Source organism: Polyodon spathula, chromosome 13 (assembly GCF_017654505.1).
Source record: "Polyodon spathula isolate WHYD16114869_AA chromosome 13, ASM1765450v1, whole genome shotgun sequence".
Taxonomy (NCBI): Eukaryota; Metazoa; Chordata; class Actinopteri; order Acipenseriformes; family Polyodontidae; genus Polyodon; species Polyodon spathula.
Genome location: NC_054546.1, coordinates 20545925 through 20565854, shown reverse-complemented (window position 1 = coordinate 20565854; position 19930 = coordinate 20545925). Strand labels below are relative to the sequence as shown.

General features: G+C 39.7%; 1 protein-coding gene across 2 annotated transcripts in view; it reads left to right on the top strand.

Moving 5' to 3' along the window:
• LOC121325982 (minichromosome maintenance complex binding protein) overlaps positions 1-17529 on the top strand; it is a 31020-nt gene extending 13491 nt beyond the window's left edge. Inside the window, exons 4-16 of one of the 2 annotated variants that reach the window (XM_041269095.1) lie at positions 574-615; positions 1111-1212; positions 1695-1824; positions 2544-2686; positions 4283-4380; positions 4636-4805; positions 8525-8648; positions 8844-8961; positions 10942-11107; positions 12148-12281; positions 13254-13418; positions 16005-16093; positions 16929-17529. In XM_041269095.1, coding sequence (XP_041125029.1) covers positions 574-615; positions 1111-1212; positions 1695-1824; positions 2544-2686; positions 4283-4380; positions 4636-4805; positions 8525-8648; positions 8844-8961; positions 10942-11107; positions 12148-12281; positions 13254-13418; positions 16005-16093; positions 16929-17055 — 1608 coding nt within the window. In that variant the 3' untranslated portion in view covers positions 17056-17529. Of the gene's footprint in view, positions 1-573; positions 616-1110; positions 1213-1694; positions 1825-2540; positions 2687-4282; positions 4381-4635; positions 4806-8524; positions 8649-8843; positions 8962-10941; positions 11108-12147; positions 12282-13253; positions 13419-16004; positions 16094-16928 lie in introns of both variants that reach the window. The other variant, XM_041269094.1, reaches the window with a different exon arrangement.
• The last annotated feature ends 2401 nt before the right edge of the window (positions 17530-19930 follow it).

Genomic DNA, 19930 nt, shown 5'->3' with positions numbered 1-19930 from the left:
ATGGGCTGTAGGATGTCCCTCAAAGTCCATATGCTTGATGCTCATCTTGATAAATTCAATGAGAACATGGGATCGTACTCGGAGGAGCAAGGCGAGCGCTTCCACCAGGATATACTGGACTTTGAACGCCGCTACCAAGGACAGTATAATGAGAACATGATGGGAGACTACATTTGGGGGCTGATTCGTGAAAGTGATTTACAGTATAATCGTAAATCTTGAAAAACTACTCACTTCTAAATCTTTTGTAGTCATTTTTGTATTACTTTAGTATAAATACATGTTAATTTGGATTCATATGTTGTTTCTTTCTGACTTTATGTGAACAAAAAGACACACATTCGCCCGTTTTTTCATTGGAAATAGGTACATTTCAAAATATCACTGTCCTGGTCACAAAAGCAAAGTTTGTGGGGAATAATAGCCATTTTCTATACTTTTGAGGCATAAGCAATTAGGAAATAACACTTACTACCCAGAAACAAAAATTGTGTTACATAGTGTAATAATACTAATACTGTAGCTCTGGTGATAAAAGCATCTGTATACTAACACATTCACAATTGTTTATAGGTCTTGCATTTTGGGAAATACAGGGATATTGCTGAATGTGGGGTAAGACAGACCATTACTGGTCATTTTAATTACATTTGCATTCGAGGCATATAAGTATTAAAAGCTTGCTATTGAAGAATTAATCTAATGCCTTTATATATTTTTAAATGTTTTCAGTACTTTTATTTATTGAAGGGCAGTAATGCAAAAATGTAGTACTTGTTCAAATTACTGTCAACATGGACTAAAACTGTGATAACCAAAAAGGGCAATTATCAAATAGTGACAAATCTTTGAGAACACTGTATTTAGCAAGTTGTCACAAATTGAGTTTCTTGCACAAGATGGCAGTGTTGCTGCATTTTCAGCAGAATAGGTCTTGGCTATTGCAAATGTAATGTCATTAAAGTTAACCAGATTCTAGATGGAATAATTAATAACGTTTAGATTTGTTGAGTTTGTAGGTCATTTGTGTCTTGGTTTATAGAAAATACAAAACAGCAGGGAAGGGGGATTAAGTGATCCAACATGAGATGATTTTTGTTTTACTTTCAGCCCCAACAAGAGGTGGATCTGAACTCCAATCAGAGCGTTACCCTGGAAAGGCAAACCTTGTACTGTGTGCCAGTCCCCGGAGAGTCTGCTTGGGTGAAAGAAATATCCTTTTGATGACTAAAATGTTAAAAGGCAATGGTATACAATTTATTTTTTTTTCACACTGCAGACTCACCGTGCAACCACCTCAGAGCTACAGCGTCGAAGGACAACACAGCTCTGAGCAGCTTACAGGCAAGCCCGCAGGTGCCTGGCCAGACTACAGGGGTCGCGGGTGCACGGTGAGCCACGGACACCCTAGCCGACCTAAGCTATGACACACAGAGGGTTTGTTCAGTAATGTCAATATGTAAGTAAAGCTGAAAACAATGCTGCACAAATTGAGGCACCCTGTACATGTTGCTGTTGTGCTTGTTGAACTGGACACTTGGGTTTGCATTCATGATCTTTAACATGCCAGTATTAACCTGCAAGTCCAAAGCATTTAATGGCAGATATAAAATGCCCGTCGCTACTGGCATACATAGAGATCTTTCTTGGTGCATGGCCTGTTTTTTAGCCCCCTCCTTAACTCTCCTTCGAACACCCATGCCCGTGCTAGCCAAGCTCGCGTCAGTCCTTCCACGTCATACATGCCGTGTCGACACAAGCGAAGCTTTGAGGAGGATGAAGACATGGACATGCAGCCACACAAACAAAAGGAGCAGCTGCCAGGTACTGCTTGTGAATCTGTTGTAAATGCTGCGTTTCCATATGTGCAGCTGGGGCAATCCTGAGTTTTTATGTAAACTCCTTTGTCCACAGCATATTTGCTTTTATAATTCAAGAAACTCAAAATTAGACATTCTAGATTTTGGCTGCCATATTGCAGGCATTTCCTCATGATAAACAGCCTTTGACACATACTGTCCTACTCACAAAGATTAAATGGGCTCTCATTTGGGTGTTTTAAGATCAGTTGTAAGTGTAAACATAACCAATTACAGTCCCAAGTAAGATGCATGCAGGTATTGAGGTCAGCTGTGAGGGAGAAACTATTGTCCCTCACCTTTCATGATTGGCAAATAAAAAATGAAGCACACTAACGTTTCAGCAAGATGCATCTCAATGTCTTTAGTTTGTTGATTTTTTTTTCTTATAAATATGGCTTGAAACCCGAACCTCCCTTGTTTAGGTATATGACCTGGTGCAGGAGTTTGAACGATCAGGCTCCTGGTAAATGTGCTCTGAACGGAATGCACCTATCGTAGCATAAATAAATTACACTGGAGTCTAGGTTTGTTGGTGTAGTTTTTAAATGATATGCTTAATTTAGAGTAGTTTGGAAACCTGGACTGAGTGTTAGTTTGATGCCTTGTATATAGGTGTTGAAAATGCTTGTTTACTTCATCTGTTTGCTGGTCTGGTTTCATCTGTCAACCCCCTGCCAGCAGGGTCATCTGTGTGCTCTACTCTTCAAGCTAGCGGAGAGTCAAAGAGACTGGAGAGGATGGCCCCTTCAGGACAGCAGCGCCCCTCCCCGCTCGACCTCAACTTCCCCCTGCCCGGAGAGAAGGGGCCTGCATGCCTCGTCAAGGTAACCAGCAACACCATTTCAACAACAAAACACAATCCAGTACAATGCCCCGCACTGGAGTACCCGCTGATCAGCTTTGTGGCAATGGGCCTGTCCTAATATATAGAAGTTTGATCAGCAAAATTGGGCTTTGGAATGGTCACATAGCACTATACTGGAGAGAGGAAACTTTTTGAATGATATATAACAGGTGATGTATATGAAAAGTGTGTTCCGTTTAAACCTAAATTAGACAGCTGAATTCTGAACGTCAAACTCAGCATCTGCTTTGGCACTCGGCATAATTTGAAACTGATTCACCCATTCTGTCATTTTATTAGAGTGAATGCAAGGATATGTTCTAAATTAGGATCCAGTAAAGTTTTTCACTCTCTTGCATTGTGTACGGAACAGTTATTCAACATTAGATCATGCTGAACACAAGGATATCAGATAGACTGAACAAAGACAAAGAATGTAAATAAAATGTGATGAACAAGGTTTAATGTCCTGTCTTACTTATTCAGTTGTATAGTATGTACATAATTTTGAACTTCAAATTAGGCATCACTACATTTTGTACCAGCATAGAGTACATGCAAATTAATTAAAGAGATGATTGACCTTAAAATAGACAAAATATTTAAAGAAGTTGCTTGAGTTTTACAAACAGCAAAAACACCTAAACCTGTGAAACATGTGTGAATTGCAAGTTTAATTTGCGAAAGGAGCAGCAGAGACAGAGTTTGAGTGAGAGGTGTGGTTCAGTGCAGTTTGAGTGAGGATGTTATCTGCCTGTGTTTATAAATAATTCAGTTGTACAGGCATTTCCTACTGGTATCTTTGTTCATTGTGCAAAACATTCAACATAATTGTGTTGCTGTGCCTGGTGGATGTCGCTCTTCTTTGGAATTTGTTTTTATTGATGATTTTCGGGGTCAAACAGTTTAAAGATGAACAATAATACAGGGTTATTCGACATACATTATGTAACCACTGTTGAAAAACGTAAGTGGCTTATGTATGTGTAAAACAATTGTACATGAACCAGGATAAACCTCTAAATAACCAGGTACTTTGCTGTTTTATAGGGATAATGATTTTTACAGAACTGAATAAGTGCAGTGAACATTCTGCATCAGTAGTAAATGTGTAATATTCAGAGTACCACCGTACTTGTCAGACTAATTAGACAATAAAACATCTATCTATTCAGATAGGGATACCAAGATGTGAGTAAGCAAAGGTTCCCAAGTTGGGTTGAGTTTATTTTTCTTTCCCAATACTTGTAGTAGTAGTAGTAGTAATAATAATAATAATAATAATAAAGGCAATTGTCTAAAAGTGATTTAAGCAGCAAGGATATGCAGCAATGCTGAAACAAGTCCATTTGTTTATTTAAGGATGCCATTGATAGCCACAGACAAGTAGGACATACTGAGCTACAGATTACAGACCTGAGCGCTGAAGTGGATTTCTCTGAAGCACCAGGTGTTTTCTGATGCTAGGCACTCTGCAGATACCGTTATGCCTTATTTACTGTCTAATTGAAATAATTTCCAGGTATTTAAAGTTCTTGTGTGTTTTTCTCACTACCCCTCTCCTACTCCCTTACAGGTCTATGAGAACTGGGATTGCTTCAAAGTCAATGACATCTTGGAGGTCTATGGGATCCTGTCTGTGGATCCGGCACTCAGTGTAATGAACGAGGAGAGGTCAGTCTTCACTTGGCACACATCTCATAACTTTCTCAATACTTACTGTTGCAGATTGTATAGTTTTTGTGTGACTTACTTTTATATAACTATTTATAGTAATAATAAGTTATAGTAAAGTTATCTTTTTGCAGAGTTGGAGTTACATTGAAGCCAATAGCTGTGGCCAAAAGTTTTGCATCCCCTAGAATTTTAAGATTGAGACATAATTTAAACAAAAAAAACCTATATGAACTTGCTCCCTGTCTCCTCTAGGGATTGCAGCTTCTCGCTGGTGGACCCGATGACCTGTGTAGACACAGCTGAGGAGCAGAGGGTACACAGCCCCCCTGCATCGCTGGTGCCGCGGCTCCACACCCTGCTGGTGCACAGACTGGAGCACAGCAACCCGCTGCTGCCAGTCAGAGAGGAGGAGGCCAAGAACTGTTAGTGAATACAGCCTCCTCTTGCAAGCATGATACAGCATGGACCTCTGTCTGAAACATTATTAATGATTCTTTGCAGAGCGCAAGAGTGCCACTACATTACTTATTTGTCACTTCTTCAATGTGAACACTTTGAAGTACAGAATTCGACTTGAAGGGTACTGTAGTAAACAAAGTTAGGGAATGAACACCACCGGCTTATTTCACAGACATACAGGTCTTCTTAGTCCTTAGAATCAATCAATCTTTATTTCATACAGCGCCTTTCATAGTGGAACACCATCACAAAGCGCTTCACAAAATGCAGTAAATGCAAGAAAATCCATAATACTTCAAATAGAGAAATGCATAATACATGATGTACAGTGGAAAGTATACATGATCGTAGCATAATACATGGAATAGTACACTAAATAGTGGAAAGTGCAGAATACATGATAGTAACAATATGTTAAATAGTAGCAGCTAATAAGATATCAGGCTTAAGGAGCATGGAAAGCAAGAGAGAACAAGTGGGTTTTGAGAGTTGATTTAAAGCAAGCTATGGTCAGAGCATCACAAGGCAAAACTGGGAGAGTGTTCCAGAGAGTTGGAGCCATGAAGTTAAATGAGCGTTGTCCAAGTGTGGTACACTTTTAATGCCTTGATGTCTTGAATGTATGCAGAGAGCTGGACCATGGCAGAGGGGCTACCAGGGTCAAGTTTTAAGTAGAGCTGGGTGTCATCAGCATAGGAGTGAAACATGAGGTTGTGTTGGCAGATGTGTTGGGCCAAGGGAAGCATGAAGATATTGGAGAAGGGGCCTAACAATAGATCCTTGGGAGACACCACAAGTGACTGGGTTTTCAACACCACTGCATCCAGCATAAGAAACAGACTGCATGCGTCCAGATAGGTCAGAGGAGATCCAGGAGAGACAGGTTCCAGAGATTCCAGCATACTACTTTAGGCGGTCAAGAAGAGTGCCATGAGGTTGGAGATGGGACGGAAATTAGATAAGTCAGCCGGGTCAAGGAAGGGTTTTTTGAGTACCGGCATGACTCTGGCAAGCTTGAGGGCAGCAGGAACCGAGCAAGAGCCCAGGGATAGGTTGAGAGTGTGCATAATGGAGGGAGCAAGATCAGAAGCACAGAGACGGACAAGGTTAGTCGGCCAGGGGGCACGTGGCAGTAGTTGATTTCAATAGTAAGCTGGAAACATCAGCAATAGAGAGAAGGAGGAGGAGAGGGCAAGAGGAGCAACTGGAGGAGTGTTGAGGTGGTCAAGTACTAGACTGGGTTTGTGGTGGGCGAGTGTAGAATAGATGTTGATTTTGTTAGGAGAAATCATGACTGGTAAGAGAGGAGGATGGAATGGAGTTGGATCGGTCGGTGGCTGGATGTAGGATTGGTAGATGGTCTTGAAGAGAACATTGGGTTTACCGTGTCCCATAGTTATGATTTCAGAGAAGTTTTTGCCCCTGGCCGCGGCAAGCACACACTTGTAGCTCGCGAGATGGTCGGTCCAGATGTCTCTGAACCGTTAGTCCAGATGACCTCCACTTGCGCTCGAGCTTACGGCAGACAGATTTATGCAGTTGAAGTACGAGGGTGTACCATTTTCAATCTTTCTTGACGGTTTTGCTTGTATGCGGGGCAACAGTGTCTGATATTAGTAAGGGTGGTGTTGTAGAGGGTCACAGCATCATCAACTGAGGATGGGAAAATACCAGTTAGAGGGGATGAAGAGACACATTCTGAGAGTTTCAGAGGATTCAGCAGACGAAAGGAGAAACAGTATCAGTAGCGGAGGAAGGAACGGGAAGGTTAATATTAGCAGTGATTAAGAAATGGTCAGAGAGAGAGAGAGAGAGAGAGACATCTGAGACAGAGATTGGAGACATCAAGGCCCCTTGTGATGAGCAGTTTCAGAGTGTCCTCGGGTGTGGGTGGAGATGTTTACAGATTGAGAAAGTCCAAGACAGTCCAGAAGCGTGTTGAAGTTAGTCACTAGGGGGGAGGAAGGCAAGTCAACATGAATGTTGCAGTCACCTAGGAGTAGGAGTTTGTCAGTAAAAGTGCAGGTGAGGGAGATGAGTTCTGAGAACTCTGCAATAAAAGCAGAGTTGTTCTTAGGTGGATGGTAGATAACAGCAAGGTTGAGGGACATGGGAGAGGGGAGCTTGATGGAGAGATTTTCAAATGAAGAAAAGGCAGGCAAAGAAAGAACTGAGAAGCAAGCACACAATTAGCAATAACAGCTATGTCCCCGCCTCTGCCAGTGAGACAAGGTTTGTCAAAGAGGGAATAGCCCTTTGGGGTGGCTAGATGGAGCGAGTGCATGTCGTTAACAGAGTGCCAGGTTTCAGATAGACAGAGAAGATCAAGATTGGTATTGGTTATAAGTTCACTGAGAAGCAGAGTTGTTAGTCAGGGAATGACAATTAAAAAAGGAGGTTTTCAAGCAGGCAACGTAAAGGGAGAAGCAGTTAGTAAGGGTATGTGGAGCAGGTACCTACCAGTGTTCATTCTGGGAGTGGGAATGAGTGAGCCCACTTGGTCCTGGGGATCCTGAGTTAGGTGTCAAGGAAGGAATGAGGCCTCTAGTAGCCACCTGGAGGGATTGGGAAAAGGTCTTGGCTTTGTCTGTCCTTGCTTGGACTGCCACAGCTTAGACTGCCCTTGGATGTGTGGCCCTTAGACGGCTGGCGCATAGAACGGCTGTTGGCTTGAAGCTGTATACGTAACATACCTTTCTAATCAGCGCCTCTTGAGTCTGTATTAGCCCTTGTTTTATGTTGTGTCTTCAAGAAATAGACATGCCTGATTACTTTAATCAGCCAGTGAATCAAAACCATTTAATTGACTTGGCGCATTATTGAATCAACGACTTTGTGATCAGAATGAAGGAGTACAAATATGAGCATCACATTGATATGTTTTACAGTCTTCACTGCACTACTAAGTATTTGGGCAAATGAATACATACAGCCAGCTAGTGGAGGTGGGACATTCTTTACCAGTATTAACCTTGGTATGCCAACCTGAATAGATAATTTTCAATGAACAGGATTTCAAACCATCTTGTAAATGTAGTGGCACCCCAAAATGTTAATATTCTAAATTAGGTGATGCAGAGAATAACTATCCGCATACAGTATATCTGTACAAATGATCAACGTTTCAGAACTGTATCACGGTCATCACATGTTTGCTGGTCTCTCCTGGTAGTTGCATGATTTTTTCACAAGAACAACTTTGCACTATTCAAAGTTTGTGAATCCTTATAAATGGTAAACTATGTTGCAAACTGTGAATCTTTTCAGGAAAGATATTGTATACTTGAATGAAAAATGAATGGTGTGTTAAAAACAGACAATCGCCTTTACACTTTGGTAGCAGTTATTTCCCCAAATTAAAATAGGGTAAAGTAGGCTGTAGTTACATATTGTCAAAGTTGAGTAACTCTGATGGTCAAGTATGGAGACCTCTTGATTGATTTGACGCAATAGGAAGACTTTATCAGCATTCCAGATAGTCTGGGTGCTCACCACTGCCTGTCTCAATCCTTGCTCATGAATTGTGTAGCCTTGATTACTGAAAAATGATCGCTGATATCCGTGCCACTACAAGTTATCTGAAGTTAAAAGGGGTGTCAGCCCTTTTGTGGGAGAAAAGAGTTTTAATGTGAAAATGGGTGATTTGAAATGTAACCGGCTTCTCTGTTGTTTTGTCTATCAGTTGCTGCCAGTTTTGCGAGTGAGCTGCCGGTGGTACGCGCAGAGCTGCTGGGATTCCTGACCCACGTGCTGCTCGGAGACAGCCTGGCCGCAGAGTACCTCATCCTGCATCTCATCTCCAGTGTGTGAGTAATGCTGACCAGGAATATTGCATCGCCTGACATTTCACAGCCAGTCACAGCTCATTAGCCGCATTGCCTAAAAAAATAGTGAACTGGGGCTAGGTGGGGCCGTGGGTATATGTCTTGCTTTCATGCCAAACGAAAGTTGGGGATCCTGTTCACATGTCTGATCTTTTTGCTCTGTGGGTTGCGTTGCAGGTATGCAAGACGAGATGTCATGCCGTTGGGCAAGTTCACATTGAATCTGAGCGGCTGCCCTCACAACAGCAATTACACAGAGCATGTTTACCGCATTATCCAACAACTGGTTCCTTCTGTAAGTGCTAGTTATGGGGGAGGGCATATATATATATATATATATATATATATATATATATATATATATATATATATATATATATCTCTGTCTATCTACTTATCTATAGAGATTATAATTTAAAAAGTGCTAGCTAAGCAAAGTGGATTTAAGCAAACTTGCAGTCTAAAGCATAAAACAACTCTAGAAATGATATCCACAATTAACCCAGTTTTCTCAATATTCTGCTACTACAGGGGCCACAAAATACTGTGTAAGTAACAAAGATGTCACTGTGGACATGTCCCAGTATGGAATTCTTTCTCAGCTGAACAATGGGGTTGTGTTCTACTTTAGTCCAGCAGGGGGAGCAGTTCAGTAAAGAAGAGTGGTGGGAAATTAATTGATACATCCATTATGAAGAAATTCTCTGAGGAAATTTTTATTGGAAGTATTTCATCCATACCATAAAACACTTAATGATAAATTCTAAAGTAAAATGTAAATAAAATAGGCAAACATTTTGACTAGTGCCGCCTTCGGTGTTGTGAGTTGAGCAGTTTTCCATTAAGGAAAGGTTGTCCCCAACCGTTGCGGTCGTATTTCCTGCACTCTGATTTAATTTTTTATCCTAATACATTCTTAATCCCTAAAGAGCTGTTCATTTGACCTCATCTTTAACAGTTAACAGCCATTTAATGAAAAAAATAAAGAAAGCTATTTGGCTTCTAATCCATGGCCAATTCAGCCTTACAGAAAATGATATGTCTAGAAATCTGGATCACTCGGTCAAGTGAACCTACGGGCATTGCTCCTCTTTGAACATTAACTGTCTTGTCATTTCCCAGGTAAAGAAATGTGGTCAAAGTCAGTCAAAATTGGCATTGTTAGGTCGTCATTCACCGGTCTGTAACACTGTAACATAACCGCCTTGATTTTGCACTAATCTTCATCAAACTTTCATCACACACTCGTAGCCTCTTATAGATATGTTGGCTTGTAATTGGCTGTAATCCTTGCTTTTATGCAAATATTTTTAACCGGTTTATGGGGACCCTGTGTATATGTGTGCACTGGTTCCCATCTTCACACGGAGTTATATAGCTGTTCTTTAGCGCTGACACAGCTCCTACCCAGAATGTTATCCTTATGTGACAGAATGACCCCGGTGTAACTAAAAAAAAAAAAAAAAAAAAAAAAAAAAAAAAGTTTAGGGGTCAAGTCGGTTATGATCATTTTGTTTTGGTTTGTTTCTTTCAACTTGTTTTTAAACCGAAAAACAAAACTGCCAAGTGAACATAACATTACACACAGGTTTTTTATTTTTTTACTGTGACAAATATGCTGAATACAGTGTTATTGTATTACTGATACCAATGTATTACACAATGTAGAAAATAATGTATTAAGAACATCATATTACACTTATTTATTATTTTCCTGGTACCCCCATTGTCACCGTGGTCGGTTGTATGAAGTGGCAAATCACATCTGAGTAGAACTGCAACTTCTGGTTTTCGATATTGAGAAGTCAACATGTTGGCTTCAAAGCTACTGAAATGTTTGGCAGCATTTTAAAATAGTCTGATGAGAAACACTTCTAATTTAAAATGTTAGCTAGATTTATGTCAGCAAAAAATGAAAGCTAGAACTCGGGCCCACTGCCAGCCTCTCAAATAGTACACAAAGCTCTTGTTTAGTATGCTGGTTTATTATAGCCCAACATTATAATGCGTGTGTACTCTGTGGAATAAGCACTTACATATGAATTCAATCAATATGCTGATAGAATGCAGCAACAAAGTAATTGGACCAACTAAACTCATTTCAGTACATGTACAGTATCAGTAACTTAAGCTACCTTAATAAAAAAAAAAAAAAAAAAAATGATCTGCTCACAGAAGCATCTGATTTAATGCAGTTTCCAGATATTTGTCTGTAGTATCCCATTTGCTTGTTCTGCAGCTTCACACTGGTTATTTTATTTCTGTCTCTCATCAGTCGTACAGGCTGTGTATGACTCTTCACAATATGAACAGCCTGAGGTTCGTTCCCCAGAAGGACTACGCAGCCAACAGGCTGGTGAGTGGCGTGCTGCAGCTGGGCAGAAACACCTCCCTCTTTGTGGATGAGACTGTGCTGGAGCAGGGTCAACTAGACACCACAGGTCAGTGTTGCTTAGACATACAGGAGGGAATAGACATAGTGCAACACAACACAGTAGCAACATACAGGGGAAAAGACACAGTACAACCCAATAACATCATACAGGGGAATAGACCCAGTGCAACACAATAACAACATACAGGGGGATAGACACAGGGCAACATAAAATGGAATAGACACAGCGCAACAAAAGAACAACATACAGGGGAATAGACACAGCACAACACGACACTATAACATCATACAGGGGAATAGACACAGCACAACACAAGAACAACATACAAGGGAATAGACCCAGTGCAACACAACACAAGAACATCATACAGGGGAATAGATACAACAGAACTCCAACTACTTGGGATAGGCTTTTGTTCTGTTATTCTGCAATTGACAATAATGCCCAGTCAAAGTAGACTCAGAAATATGAGCAAGGAAGAAAAACGACATTGTTCAATACCAAAAAGATACAAAGAATCTTCACGGCACACACAGTGGTAAATGTAAAACACTAGAATATGTATCACGTCTACTTGTGTGTGTGGGATTTAATATGTTTATAAAACCTTGTGATTGGTTTCACTGACCCTGATTGGCTCTAATCTTGGATTACCTTAACTAAATTAATAGGTAGTCCATGATTAGTGCTAATCGGGGTTTGTGAAATCAGCCATAAATGATCTAGATAAAGGTAATTAAAGTCACAAGTTCAAACTTAGCACTGCGAGTTAGACCAGAAGGCACAAGTAGAATCTGAGTAGGAGCAAATTTCGAGCTGGAAGGAAGCACTTTCTTTAAAAGAAAAAATAAATAAAAGAAACTAGGAGAATTTAAAAACAGTTTTTGCATTAGATCCCATTAGACAGGGGTAAACGATGTGCTAGCAATGACCAGCCAGTTTGTCTCCTCCAGAGCTGGTCCAAACTGCACCAAAGATGGACTGGTACGTGTGACTAGCTTTGAGTGTCCCAACAATGCTGCACTGTGCAGTCTCTCACTCAGCAACTCACCACCACCCCCCCCCCCCCTGTATATTTCCTATAGGTGTACAGAATATCACAGCACTGGGGAACCTGATAACCTGGCAGAAAGTGGATTACGACTTCAACTACCACCGGATGGAATTCCCCTGCAATATTAATGTGCTCATCACATCGGAGGGGAGATCGCTTTTACCGGTACGGACAAAGAAGAGCTCTTCCATACACGAGATTGATTCAGTTGATGGAAGGGGTTGGGAGGCGCGTGACTAGATTTCAGGCAGATTGATTTCTCATGTTTTGAATGACCTTCATGTAACTTGATGGCTGTAGGAACAAAACCTTGCACTTGCATAGTGTATTTTCATTTTTTTTGTTCTTATAACTCATGTTGTGTTTGTGAGAATGCTGGGGATTAATCTATCTGCCAAACCAGCATCAGAGTCCAACCTAATTGTAGTGGCAACTAAAAGGGAACAAAAGTTTAAAAAAAAAAAAGTGTCACTAGATCTTTTGTTTTTTTATATAAAGTATCTGTAGTACCCAAGCCTACAGCTATGGCAAAGTTTTGCATCATCTAGAATTTTAGGATTGAGACATAATAAAAAATAAAAAACACTATTTATTTTGATACACTTGTATTTAATGTAGAAAATAAATTGTATATTAGTCCTTTGATGTTTTACAAAATCGCGTTCAGACACTGTGTTTTTTGTTAAGTATATGGAAAACTACAAAACTGTATGCAATTCAATATGTTAATGGACCCTCCAGGTCTTTTGAATAGGCTTGTCTGCTTAGTTTCTTATAGTTTTGCCTTAGAATTCTGATTGAACCTTTTGAAGTTATGGATGTTATCTCTCTCTCTCTCTCTCTCTCTCTCTCTCTCTCTCTCTCTCTCTCTCTCTCTCTCTCTCTCTCTCTCTCTCTCTCTCTCTCTCTCTCTCTCTCTCTCTCTCTCTCTCTCTCTCTCTCGCTCTCTCTCTCTCTCTCTCTCTCTAGAGAGGGTAGGAGAGAGTATGGTGATTAGAGGAGAGTGGGAGAGAGAGGGGGAGGACGGAAGGGAGAGTGCCCAACTAAGGAGGATTGAAAGAGTCGTGACGGGAGAGGCATGGACCTTCTCTCTCTCTCTCTCTCTCTCTCTCTCTCTCTCTCTCTCTCTCTCTCTAGTCAGACTTCCAGGTTCCTCTCCAGCCCCAGACTGTGCCCCTCAACACAGACGAGTACCTAACCAACCTGCAGGCAGCACTGCCCCCTTCTCTGCTCAACAAGTTCCGCATCTACCTCACCTTACTCAAGACCATGGAATACCACATCTCTGATGAAGTAACAAAGGTGAGAGGCCCATCTCCCATTGTGTGTGTTGGGGGGGTTGGCATAGACGGAAGCAGAACTGATTGCAGAACTTGGATGATATTTAAATTTCAGTCCAGGATAGACCTTGTTTCAAAGATTTCCCAGAGGACTACAAGCAGGTTATGATTCACATTCACTCAATCATACAATAAACAGACACCATGAGCTGTTTGAAGTTTTTCTCAAGTGTTGCAATAACATATCCTTAAACACAGGGAGAGTAACACTTGCCCTTATTTCAGGAGGAAGGTTATTCCAGCATAATCGAGCAAAATAAGTTTCTTGAGGTGGAATGGGTTGTTGAACATAATGAATAAGTATTATAACAACATTGTAACAGACTGTTCAGAGAGGCAGGCATTTGATTTGTGTATGCACGTAGATAATTTGGCACCAATAAAAGTTTCTACTTGAATTTAGACCATGCAAATCCAGTTTGTCATACTTAACCCAGTGATGCATCATGGAGTCGCACTGCAGTACAAAGTCTGTTTTTAAATAAATTTTTTTAAAAAAAAGTTGCAGTAGAAAACTGATAATCTCCCCAATCCAATACCTGCAGCCAGTGTCTCTTCAGTTTCAGCATTTCAATTCAGTTTTGTTTTTTATTTAGCTTGTATTATTTAGTTTTTGTTTCTATTTTTAGTTTTCATTTAAAATGATTTAGTTTTAGTTAACTAAATTCATATATGTTTCAGTTTTAGAAAAAAAAAAAATTAGGTTTCAGTAACTTTTCATTTTAAAGACTTTTAGCTTCATGCCGAGTTGCTGCACAGTGCATACAACAACAAAAAATGTATTAATTCCTTAAAATTCCAGCTCTTTTTTTGACTGCAAACACACCCATCCATGTGATTTGGGCAACAGTGCACTTCAAACTTCAAAAAGACCCTGGGTTCATGGGTAGATCCTACTCTGCTTTTCTGCCTTACCGTCAAATCCCAAAAAACAAGTAATGTGCTGCACGTGTGCCCGAGAGACAGGCCTTTGCCACATATGTACCGTCTTCTTTAATTATTCTGCACATGCATTTGTCGCTTTTAATTGAAAACTCAATGCTTCCAGACTGAGTATTCTCTTCATCTGCCGCTTGTTAATTTTGTAGACATTTTTTATTGCACGTAACCAGGTAATGAAGTGTGAAATTATACCACAACCTGTTATCACTGTGGGGGAAGGACTGCTGTGAGTTTAGTCACATGTTTGATCAAGGCTCATATTAGTAACAGTGCCACAGAGCAGTAAGCCATTGTAGCTTGGCTGTGCTATTTATATTGCATTTTCATGAAACATTATTTGTACAACTCAGAATGTTCATTTTTCACGTTTTTGTTTTTTGGCCATTTTTGTTAACTGAAACACTGCCTGCAGTAAGACTTGCTGTACAATCTTGTAGCGAAACAACAAGAATGAGATCAGTATAAGGCACCAAGTTTACAATTAGTGATATCTGTCATTGATATCAATCTGACCATATGGCAAGGTATTTAAATGTATCATTGCTCAAGATGCAGTTTTACAATCCACAGGAAGTATTTACCATAAACAGTGGAAATGTAGGTGTGCAATGCAATGGACAGAGCGTCCCTTTGAAGCGTTTCATCAATAAGCAGTGGTTTTAGAACAGGTGTCATTAATTAGTGTTATCTTTTCCATTATTGAGTAATAACAGAAGGGCAGGCCTCTAGAAAATAATGGGAGAGCATTGTCTGGTTGTGTAATTAACACTTGAATTGTTAAGTTTTTTGTTTTTTTTTAAATTTGGTTCAGGAATGTTTTGGTTTTTTTTGGGGGGGGTTACGAAAATCGGTTACTGTTGGGGATAAAAAGTAAACCACTCAAATACACTAAATGTAGGTTTCTAACAGTCATTATTACACACATCTGTCATACAGAATTATAAAAGGCTAATTTACTGTGTAGAAGTGCAGCGGTCGGTCTAGTAGTAGTATGGAAAGAAAAGCCAGGTTCCATTGCAAGATGAACTACTTAAACGGATACCACCGAGGTAGTTGTGTAACTTCTCTCAGGAATTACAACTCTGCAGTACTTGCGTACGGTTTCTGTCTTTCCTTTTATGATTTCTTCAAGCAAATCCTCGTTTTGCCTTTACATACTGCTAAATGTTTTTTTGTTTCATGCCCCATTGTACAGTAGTGTCACAAAAAGTTTAGGTTTTCAAACATGAAGCACGTCTGTGTTCCAGTCATGCACAGACGTACACGATTGAACCATTGCAATGCCTTTCCATGCCGCTGGCCCTCTGCAAACACTGTTTAATGAAGAAACCCTTGTAGTATGATTACATGATTGGTGTTTTTTTTTAATAATTGATTTTTATACATTTTATCAGTAAATAGATTTTTCTAAACATGTCCCTGGGGGAGTATTATCAGTTAAAACGGAGAAGTGCAATCCCAATGTATAATTCAGGTAGTAGTAGTAGGTAATTCGGTATTCTCTGCCAGTGATTTTTGACGTGCAAGTCAGATAGTAATGATATATGCCTGTGTTTTACACCATGGGGGACTTGTTATTTACATACTTTTTATTTATTTTTTCCAGGCTGTGGAGGATGACTTTGTAGAAATGCGTAAGGATGACCCGCAGAGCATCTCGGCTGAGGACTTCCACAGAATGCTTGTTGTTGCTAGGTGTGAATGCTTTTCATTCTTGGTGTTTTTAAAACGCTATTGGCTATAACAGTAGAGCATGTATCCAAAACAGAAGCCATTGCCAAATGAAGTACCAGTATGTATAGCATGTACGTGTACTGGATTTCAACACAGTGGTGCTTCAGGGAACTTCCGATCTAATTTCTTGAAAGAAGCATTATATATTTTGTCACACTGCAGAACAGTCACATTAATTGTGACTGCCAGTATGTGCAGTTGTCTGAGACCTTCTGAAACCTAGTCTGCACTCCAACTGTGAAGTCTTTTAAATATTAAAATAAAATAGTAACGAAAAAAGGATCAGGAACCAGGATGTTATTTAAAAAGAAAAAAATAAGAAGTTACAGGATTTATTGTTCATACTCTTGTGTATATTTAGTAAAATAAAGAAAATGCATTTACAGCAGCTTTGTGCATTTTAAACAAACATACAAAAATAAAGAAATGAGAACAGGAGTGTGACAATAACCAGTGATATTATCAGGAGCCTATCCCTATTGACTCCCATTATATTGGGGCCAGGGCATTTCAATGTGGTGATAATAAGCAGAGGGTGACATTAACAGGAGTGATATCAAATGTGTCTGACCTGTGGAGTTTTAACCAATGATCCGTTTTTGTACCTCCTTCCTAGTACTTAAAGTATGTCAATCCTGACCTGAACACCCCTGCCTCCCATTCAGTCTTTGTTTTGTTTTGTTTTTTTACTTTCCTGATTTGTGTGGTGGTGTGGTGAGTTTGAGTAATGAAGTGTAACAGATTGTTCTCTCAATAGGACAGTGGAGTTAATGCTCTTCTGTTTTCTCTTGTATAGATTGCTGTCTCTAAGTGTTGGCCAGGCAACACTGTCCTGGGAGAGGTGGCTGAGGGCCAAGCAACTGGAAGTGCTGCGGACGAGCCGGACAGAGCAACAAAAGTGTGTGAATGGGAATGAGCCGTGACCACTGCACACACCCCTCCCCTGCAGCTGGCGTGGCACGGAGTACCAACCAGTCAGCTTGGCCTCCTGGATCCAGCCAAGGAAAGGCAGACAAAATAATTAGTGATGAAACTGAAAAAATATATATTTACTGAGCATCAAAAGAAACGTATTACACTTATATTTGAGCAGCAAAAGTAACTTGTCAGTTATATTTGCATAGAATATAGATGTGACTGAACAATGGCAAACACTGTTTTAGAGCAGGTGCAGTGACTTTATTATACGGATTTAACAATTGACCAATCACAAAGATGCTGCAAAATGATCTGTCGATCTTGGGCAGGTGTTGGGACTCTTGGTCTCCCAGTTCATGGCCCGTCATTGACAGAGTGGTGTCTGGTCGTACTGTCTCGCCAGATTTGAAATTGCTGGCTGTGAGCACCCAAGACGGTGAGCCACAGTACACTGCCCTAGTCCAGCCTCCAACACGCCGATTACACGAAGATGCTGCTCTCTTGACAGATGTGGCATATTGTGTTTTTTTTTCTGTGATTTTCTTTCATTCAAGCTTGCAATTCAACAGCTGAAATCACTCCATATCCAGTCTCCAATCAGCTATCTCACTAATTAGGTGATTAAGTGCATATGCTTCAGTCGTAGTAATTCAAGTGTGTCATGGTCAAGGATGAATGACCATAATCATTTAGTCAATGTCCATCATTTATATACTTTATTTTTTTTTTCCTGAAAATAAATGTTATAATAGTGATAAGTTTATTTTGATAAGGTATTGTAGATACCAAAACATTTTCTTAGGAAGAAAAAGTGTCTTGTGGGTTTCTTTTTTTTTTTTTTTATATAACCTTTTGTTCTGTAACTAATGGATTTAGTTGCCTACAGGTGATCTATAAACACCTTGCTAAAATAAGTCAAGTGTTTTTGTAAGATGTCAAGTTATTTTCATTCCTTTTCTTTTATATAAAAATTTTAAAGCAGCAATTAAAGAATTGAATGTTTGTAATGGTTAGCATGTGTTGCCTTTATTTTCAATATAATGTTATTGGAGTATGTGCCAAGTTTCTCAGAATCAAATGAATAGAAGCACCTACAATCAAATCTGTTACAGCTGCTGTCTGGCCTATCATGACTGCAGCTATTAATGCATTACAGTGCACATGTCACTGATTTAAATCTGCAGAAAAATAGTTATGTACAGTATTTGATGTCCGGTTAGTTTTTTTTTTTTTGTAGTGTATTGTAATCAGACAGCCTTTTCTCGTGCAATACGTCTGTGCATACTTGCAATGTGTTCATACATGTGCGTTTCTGTTGCTAGACTGATTATTACTAAAATTACTGTATTGGCCCCCAATAAATTTTTTTTTTTTAAATGTTAGGGAATAGTTTGTTTTAAACAAATATTTAAATATTTGCCGTTCAGTTTACCACAGGTGGTTTACAAACTAATGTAAGTGTCAGCCTTAACTCTGACCCATATATTATTTTGGCCGATAAGTTCTTCAGCCGATGCCCTTCTCCTGTTAGTCATGCAATCTTCCAAAGATGATTCACTCAGATTACATTCCTAATGGAAGTAATAAAACATTTCATTTTGGAAGCATTCCCAGTTTTTATTACTGCAAGTCCCCATCTCTTGGCAGCAGAAAAGTATTACTTAAGAGCTGGCCTCTGAGTTTTGTCTTGTGATCAGGTTGTTGTCATTTTTTTCCAGTTTTTGACAGTGTATTGAATTATGTTGGATTGCCAATCAGATCATTAATCACAATGGACCCTCATTTATATAAAAAAAACATGTCTTTGTAGAGCAAGGAATAAGCTAGGCTTTAAAAACTTTTTTTCTTTACATTTACATATCTGAAACCAAATCAAAGTGAAAATAAAGATCACATTTTGTTTTACACACCGTCTTTGACACGTTTATTTACAGGAGTGCTCCATGTTTGGTAGAAGCCCTTTGTTTTATCTCCCATTAACTTCATGTGCTCAGAAAGTTGACTTCACTTCCTTCTTTAATGACCCGTTGCCAAGGGTAACAGTTTGATACATTATTTTTAAGGCACCTGTCTGGATGGGCCTAGTTTTTTCTTGTCTCCTATAGTTAGGGCAATGTAAAATAAAGCTCAATATTCAAGCCGGTTATTGTGATCATTGACTGGAGGCTAGCGTGAAGCACTGGACCATTTTGTGTTTTTTAAAATAGGTTTCATGACAATGAACCTTGGAAACAAACCTGTCACATCATGTTAAGTCAGTGCTATATGGTGGCTGACAGCAAGCACCCTACTGTAGTGTAGGCACAGGAGGTGAACTAAATGTAACAGAAACAAAGTGAAAATAAAGAACAGCAAATATCTTTTCATGGCTTCATGAATGTGGTGTCAGACATGAACAATTTAACACCATAAGTAATTTGAAAACTAACACTATTGTTGTATACACAGTTCACAATGAAGTGGGGGTGATAGTGGAGTGACTGGGTACATGGTGGCTGAACGTGATTGCAGTATACACAGTTCACAATGAAGTGGGGGTGATGGTGGTTGAACGTGATTGCAGTATACCAGGTTCACAATGAAGTGGGAGTGATGGTGGGGTCACTGGGTATAGGGTGGTTGAATGCAATACTTGTCTTGGCTGTCACCATTGCAGAAACTTCAAGGGAAATGTAAAAATGACCTGTTTTTCAGAAAGAGCAAAGGCAATGATGAATTTTCAAACAGCATCTGAAAACCACGCAGTTATTACACAATAGGACTTGTCACTTCTTGCCCAGATTCCCGCTTCAAACAAAGGAACCTGCTGCTTTTCAAGTCTGACAGCTTAAAAAAAACATTACTGCGCGCAGACACACAAGAAAAGAACAGACATTAACA